Source organism: Condylura cristata, unplaced genomic scaffold (genome assembly GCF_000260355.1).
Source record: "Condylura cristata isolate star-nosed mole 26May11 unplaced genomic scaffold, ConCri1.0 scaffold00041, whole genome shotgun sequence".
Taxonomy (NCBI): Eukaryota; Metazoa; Chordata; class Mammalia; order Eulipotyphla; family Talpidae; genus Condylura; species Condylura cristata.
In genome coordinates, this window is record NW_004567142.1 from 482,577 (window position 1) to 490,051 (window position 7,475).

The 7,475-nt window shown below is 60.1% G+C and overlaps 1 protein-coding gene across 4 annotated transcripts in view; it reads right to left on the minus strand.

Moving 5' to 3' along the window:
• Window positions 1–615: 615 nt before the first annotated feature.
• ADCK4 (aarF domain containing kinase 4) overlaps window positions 616–7,475 on the minus strand; it is a 16,022-nt gene continuing 9,162 nt past the window's right edge. For all 4 annotated transcript variants that reach the window (XM_004693898.2, XM_012733779.1, XM_012733780.1 and 1 more), the window contains exons 11-15: window positions 6,870–7,011; window positions 6,629–6,736; window positions 4,647–4,712; window positions 1,810–1,896; window positions 616–1,413 (exon numbers count right to left, since the gene is read on the minus strand). In XM_004693898.2, the coding sequence (XP_004693955.2) occupies window positions 1,132–1,413; window positions 1,810–1,896; window positions 4,647–4,712; window positions 6,629–6,736; window positions 6,870–7,011 (685 nt within the window). In that variant the 3' untranslated portion in view covers window positions 616–1,131. The remainder of the gene's footprint in view (window positions 1,414–1,809; window positions 1,897–4,646; window positions 4,713–6,628; window positions 6,737–6,869; window positions 7,012–7,475) is intronic.

The following is a 7,475-nucleotide window of genomic DNA, read 5'->3' on the forward strand; positions in this document are numbered from 1 at the left end:
GGGCTCCCTGCCCCTCCGTGGCCCCTGCCCTCCGCTCCCCGTCGCTTCGCGCCTGAAAGTTGCTGCCGGAGGCACCTTGCGTCCCAGCGTCCCCAAATCTTCCAGCTGGCCCCGCGGCTCCCCCAGCCCAGCGGGGGCGGGCAGGCGCGGTGACGAGGCGCTTTCTGCGAGGAAGGGGAGGGGGAGTGAGCAGACCCAGGCGTCCCGGGGCGAGGTCGGTTCGGCCCGGGGGCGGGAGCGCCCCGCTGGGACCTGGGCGCGGTTCTGGCCGCCGCAGCGCTCCCGCCCAGTCCTGTGGCTTTGGCAAAGCAGCTGGCGGAGGCATTAAGGCCCATTAGCGGGGCGAGGCTGCTGGGAGCAGAGGGGAGGTGGCGTGGGGGGCGGGGAGGCCTTCTCAGCTGCCACAGGCTTTTGAGCAGGTGGTCTGCACGTGCGGGGGTTGGGGGCGCCGAGAGGGAAAGGGGAGAAGGAGGTTCCCGGCAACAGATGGCCCAGGCTGGGCTGGGGCTCCCAGACAAGAGAGTGGGAGGGGGCTGGCCATCTGCACCTGGAGGCCGCCGCGGAGCGCTCCCCTCCTCCCCTTCGACGCAGAATAAAGAGCTGGGGAAAGGGGAGGTCCGCTTTTATTCCGACTGAAGGTTCAAACACCCCCAACCCCTCCCCAGCACCGAGAGAGGATGGAACCCAGGGAGAAGGCAGCTGGTGGCGCGAAAGAGGCAAAGGTGAGGGCTGCCTCCCCAGCCACCGCCCCTTTCCTTTCATAGCCAGATTAGGGGAGACCCGAGCAGAAGTGAGGGGTTCCCCTCTAGACGCACCGGGACCTTCGGCTGTCTGCACTGTTGGCGGTACTAGGTGCATGGTTCCCGATGCCACTTTGGAGTGGGGAGGGACGATGCCACTTTGGAGTGGGGAGGGCAGGTCCCGGGGGCCTGGGGGGGAGTGCCCCCGCCCCAACTGGGGAAGAAAGGGGGCTGGGCAAGACTGGGAGGCCCATGGGTGTCCCCAGCCTTGGAACAGGGTGGGAAGGGTCATCCTAGCAAGGGATGGTGCGCCGCCGTGGGGCTAGAATCCCCATGGAGGCTGGCGGAGGATCTGACGGGACCCGTTCTGATCTGGAGGCTCGGGCAGTGGCTACGCCTGGCGGCTGGCCCAGTAGCGGTGGTAAGTGTCCTGGAAGAGGTCCCGGCAGGCGATGCGGGCTTGGAGGCGGGCACAGGCCAGGAAAGCCCCTGCCAGCTTGCGGTGCAGAGCATAGATCTCCTCTGGAGGCGGGCAGAGCCGGTGCTGCAGCAGCACCGGGATGAGGCCCTGCACTCGGCGGGCCGTGTCACCTGCCCTGAAGTCATAGGGGCCCTGGGAGGCAAAGGGCTCCCCCAGGATCATCACAGCCTCCACGTGGGCATCAGAGAAGGCCTAGGGGTGGGGAGAGCAGAAAGGTGTGTGGAAGCACAGCGGCATTCAGAAAGGACCAGCGGCATTCAGCTCAGCTCCCGGGGTCTCAAGGATAACCACAGCCTCTAGGCCTTCCGAAGCTTCCCTAAGAGACACAAGCCCACCCCCATTCTCCCCCAAACAAAGGGCCCTTTGATTCCTCCCAGAATACTCCCCCCAACAGCCTCCTCTCCCTAGAGCAGGTAAGTAGCCCCAGCCCCAGCCCCCCAAGCTCTCCCTCTGGAATAGATAAGTGATGCCCATTTTTCCAGGTCTCCTAAGTGGCCAGGCAGCCCCTGTCCCCCCCCTCCTCCTCCGCAGAGCTCCCCACCCCTCCCCAGTAGATGCCAGTCCCCTGCTCCCCCAGTGTTTCCCAACCTTGGTTTCAAAGCCTGTGAGGAATTTGAGGTCCCTGGATTTCTGCAGGACCCGGTCACGGTCTCCATTGGCTGCAGCCATGACCACCTGGGGAGATGGTGGGGGGAGCAAAGGGTCAGAGGCCAAGTGGGGTTCAAGGAGTATGGGGAGCACCTGTGACAAGCTGCCACCCACCTGATTCTCACTACTGAGCCCTCTCACCTAGAGACTGTCTTGCTTCGGTGCCTGTCTCGAGCCTATTCTGGAGCCTGGGGGTTAGGGGGGCCCGGGGTTCTGCCCACCTTGTTGGGAAAGCACAGCCTGTGGACATGGCCAGCGGCCAAGAGCACAGAGGAAAGCAGGTGGCACGTGCTACCCATGTCCAGACACCCCCTGGACAAGGAGCTGCCCGCAAGATGGCCGCTGGGCCCTCTGGCCGTGTCCACCTCCCACTCTGGACTTGGGTCCTGGGAGAGCTGGGATCCCTGTCGGGTTGAAGCCCTGGGTGTAAATCTTTGTTTAGCAAATGAGCCGCAGAGCTAAGGACCTCTGGGCTGAGTTGCGGGGGAGGGCAAGAGGTGTGGGCACACAGACGAGGGGGGCTGGCCCGAGGGCTCCACCCAGCTCTGGCCCTTGCAGGCAGACGCCCGGCAGCGACTTTGCCTCTCTGGCCTCCACTTTCTCATCTGGGAAAGGGGTGATAAACCTGTCTCCCTCGCGAGGACAAAGGTGGCTGGCTGGCTGCAGGAGAAAGCCCGTCCACATCACGAGCTACTGTTGACTGTCAGGGGCGCAGACCAGGGGTGCAGATCAGGGCTCCTGCTTCCCAGAGGAGGAAGCAGACTCAGCTTGGACGCAGCCAGGAGGGCGGAGGAAGCTGGTTCAAATCCCCAGCCACCCAGCCGCCCTTCTGGCGAGGACGGGGAATGCAGTCAATCTGGCAGTTGTGTTCTGTCTCACCTCCCCCTGCCTGCGCCTGTCCAGCCATCTGTTAGGCCGCGGTCCTGGGGGTGCTGAGTGACAGGGCTTCATTACACTGGAAAAGTCTATGGAGGGGCAGGGGGCCATGCTAAATAGGCTGGGGCGTGCGGGGCGCGACGTCCCACTACCCAGGAGGCTTTCCCCCATAAGGGGTCTGTGTAGGGGGTCGGGGTCATTACCAGCTCCCCCTTCCGGCCTCCATCTTAGGAGTGGCCCTATTACCCCCCACCCCCCAAATCAGAACCCTGACAGCCCTCTTCCCTTCCCCACAGCTCTGGGAGTCCCAGCCGCCAGTCTGACAGGCCCCCAGCTTACAGACCACTCCTCATTCAGAGCCAACCAGTGCTGACTGTGCTCCTCCCCTGCCCAGCTCCCCCCATGGCTCCCCAGGGCACCCCGATGAAGCCAGGCTGCACAGTGTGGCTTCTAAGGCCCAGACTGGTTTGGCTCATGCCTCCTGCCGGCTCTTGCTCCACCTCACCTGCCTGCCCTGTCAGCACCTGAGCTTCCTCTTGACCGCTAAGACCTTATCCCCTGCAGTGTGACCCCTGCTCAGGGGCTCTGGCCTGACTGGCGAATGGGAGAAGCGCAGCATCTAACTGGGGACCAGAATCTGCATTTTACCAGGACCGTGGGGCGGGGCGAGCACCACACACACGTTACAGTCTAGGAAGCAACTGCACGTGTCTGTCTGCACTGCCCTTCCGGCTGCTCCTACTGCTCTCATCCTTCAGGTCTGCCGCCTCCTGGAAGCCCTCCCTGACCTCCTAGGCTGGGCCTGGCTCCTTCTCTGAGGGTCCACAGTCTCTGGTGCTTCCCCACCCCAGCCCTGACCCCTGTGGGCGCTGCTGGCCAGCCCCTGGCCGTCCGGAGCTCTGCTGCCACAGTATTGCTGGGAACAGGGGAGGGGCCTGACGTGTGAGGTAATGATGACCCAGTGCCAAGGGCCCATCTCACCAAGTGGCGATGATGTTCTCTGTGGCCTCTGAGGGGAGCTGACCCCACTGGGTGGGTGGGCCAGTGGGAGGCAGGGGCGGGAGGCGCGGGCAGGCCACGTTGGTGAGGAAGCACTTCCCCAGGTCAGAGCTGCCAGGGAGAACATGCATGCGAGCCTGGACACGGAGCCCTGAACAGGGTGGGACATGGGAGGTGACAGGATGGCCACCGTGCGCCTGTCTCTCAGGCGGGGCGAGCAGCAGGAGCTGTGGACCAAGACGAGGCGTTTGAATCCCAGTTCTGCTGTGACCCTGGCAAATTACTTCTTTAGCTCCAGATCTGTAAAATGGGGCTAAAACAGCCCGTACTTTACGTGGCTGAGATCAGCACTTACAGCACTTAAAACAGTGCCTGACAGGCCCTCCCTGGTGGCGCAGCGGGTTAAAGCACTGAGAATCTAAAGCTGCTTCCGCGTGAGTTCGACTCCCGCCTGCCCCAGAGGTGACCACATGGCGAGGCAGACCTCTCCTGACCCGCCCGCTGCTCCCCTCAGCAGTGTACTTCGTCAATCTGCCTGTTCTGCTCCCCACTCTGTCTCTGGTGAGGCCTCTCGCCGCCCCTGAGCCTCTGGCCTGTACCCCAGTTCTGTATGCACAAATAAATAAATCTTTAAAAAAAAAAAAAAAACAGTGCCTGACAGAGGGTGGCAGGTCGGTCCTCAGGGGACACTGGCAGGTGCAGCGGCACCTTCCTTCCGCTGTCTGACTTCAAGTGCCGCTTCGGTAAGGGAGCAGTTACTGTAGAAGCGCTCGCTGTTCACTGGCCGTTGGTACGAGTGCCTACTGTTCCTTCCTTCTGGACAGTGCAGTCTCCTTCATCCCTGCCCGAGGATCCGGCTTGAGCCGTGGCCCTCCAGAGACCCCCAAATAGCGGAGACTCACCTCAATGTAATGATCTGTGAATTCGGTCCCAAATTCCCGGCTTGCTCCGAAGTCCAGCAGGGTTACCTGGGAATGGGGCACGGTGAAGGGAATGCTGGGAGCCCACCCACGTGCCCACCGTCTGTGGGGGCAGCCTGGGCCCTCTCTCTCTCCCCACGCCCTGCCCAGCCTGCAGCGTCTCCAGCTGGCGGCCTCCCCTGGCCTCCAGCCTCCGCACGTCCAACGCGCACCACGTGAAACTGGAGAGCTTTTATTTTATTTTTTTTGGTCCTTGTTTTTATACATGCGTTAGGCACAGAAAAAAAAAAATTCCAGACAATAGCAAACTTTATGGAAAAGTAAAATGAACACCCATTGGCACAAAATATGCCATACCATTGCCAACTCAGGCTCGCCAAGCCAGATTGCAGCCCTATCTTCTCTTCTCTCAAATTCTTATTACGTTATCATCTCCTGGAACCCCGTGTTTCTATATGTACACACACATAAGTAATACATAGTAGAATTGCGCTTATGTTTAAGTTCCATATAAACAGTATTTCCGGTAGTTACCCCCCAATTGGTTTGGCGGGCCTGACTGGCTTTGTGTGTACCCCTCGCTCTGTGAAGTGCTAGCTTTCCCCTTCATTTCTTCACTGTGATGGAAGGACCCGGTGGCATGAATCCATCACAGTGCATTTACCTGCTCTACAGGCCTGTGGATGTGCCTAGGGGTTGCTATTTAAAGTAGTGCTTGATGAACACATGGCAGAGTTTCTCTAGGGCCATGGAGTCTGAACTATCAGTCACAAGCCACAGTGAGAAATACACATTATATTGGGTGTTGGGTGTCCAAGCAAACATGTCCCAAAGTAATAGGAAGCCCTCCCACCAGCGGCATGCTGATGTTTTGTAAAACAAACAGAAGCTATTGAGACTCAAGAGGTTGCTACTCGGGCTCCTGTCACCACCACCAATACCCAATAGCGGCCCTTCTAGAGCTAGAAAAACACCTCCCTGGACTGTGAGCCTGAGAGGGGATGTGGGGGATGTTTGCACTTGGGGAGGTGAAAAGGGGCTGAAACTGGAGAGGCAGGGGACCCCACCCCGACTCCAGAAAGGTCCCACGCTTGACCCTGCGGGTTCCGCAGCTCGGAAGGGATGGCTGGGCCGGGCTTGTGTTTCAAAGACCCGTCCAGGGACAGAGGGGCACGGGCCACTCTGGAACGCCATTTGGCACGTTAGGCTTTGAGGGTCGACTCTCAGCCCAGGCCTTTGGGGTGAGGCTCCTCTGCTGGGATGCTCTTCCCTGCTCTCTTGCGTGGTTGCTCATCTCATCTTCCTGGTTTCACCCTCAATGGTACTTCCTTCAGGAGCCCCTGGGGCCCTCTCCCTCCGGTCCCCTTCCTCCCCTGCACCAGCCTGACCACCCCGTGGCCCCCGTCACCGGCACTGTGGCCTGTGCTACTCCCTGGACTGACCGCTCGAGGTCATCACTGTCCGGTGGAACCTCTCGCCCCCCTGCACTGGGAACACTGAGAAGGGGAGGGTCAGGGGCGTCTTTCCATCTTTGTCAGGGGCCTGTTCTGAGTAAGTGCAAGTGTGGTAGCGGTGACTAACTGCCTGCCAAAGGTTACGCTTCCTCTCGTTCTGTCACGCTGCTACCAGGAAGCCACTGTCTAAACTAGGACTCCATTTCCCAGCATCTCTTGCAGCTAGACAGGTCCCAAAACCAGTTCTCATGGATGGGCTGGTAAATAGGACATGCCACTTCTGGCCAAAGCAGGTGGGCAGGGGGTTACCCTCTCAACCTGAGCGTCCCCTCCCAAATGAAGCAGCACACTGCAGGCCCTGGGGGAAGGGGCCCCTGAATCACCACTCGGAAGAGAACTGCTGCTGTCTGCTGTGCGGGTATTGGGCTATTGTCGGGTTGAGCACATGAAATATGGGGAGATACTTGTTCAAATACTTAATGCACCCAGCACCCACCCCAAGGAACCAACCTGGTGGCTGGTGGCGTCATACAGGAAGTTGGCCCAGTTGGGGTCTGTCTGCATGAATCGGAACTCAAACAGTTCCCGCAGACACAGCCTCAGGAGCTGGAAGCAAATCTGAGGGGGACAGAAGGAGTAAGAGGCATCCGAAGTGACCCAAACCTGTGAAGCCCGCTCTGGTCTGGAAGGGACCGTCCTGCCGGCCCCACCCTGGCGTAGGACCCTCCTAGGGCTGCACAAGACCACACACCTGGTTCCGAATGTCCTGGCTCAGGCCGTGGCACTGGTCCAAGGGGACCCCTGCGGCCAGCTCCATGCCCAGCACTCGGGTGGTGCAAAGCTCCTTAATCACAGCTGGCACCCGGAAGAAGGGGTCATCTGCCAACAGCTGCCTAGGGCACAAGGGGAAGGAACAGGGCGTGGTGCCTCAGGCCCCTGGGGGACAGCCTGTGCTTCCTCCTTCCTCTTCTCTGTCTGCCCTGAGCGATGGTCAACACCTGGCTGGCCTGACATTCACTCAGAAATTTCACCAACAAATATCTCTGTAGCGCCTCGGCCTGCCCCTCAACTGGCTGCCGCCGAGACCTAGTTCCCGCGTCCTTACCTGAAACACAGCCGTGGCTTCTGGTTGCCCCAGGAGGCGCTGAGGCCATTTAGCTGGACGAGTATTACTTTTTCATCCACTCATGAGTACGTTCAAAAAAGACTCACTGATATAAAAGTTTCTGAGCCCACAGCAATGCTCACTGACCGTTCCCTGGGGGGCATTACTCAAAACACTGGCTAATAAAGGGACAGCTGCCAGCGTCTGTCCCTTTGCTGGACAGATGCTGGGGACAGAGCAGTGGATGAGCCC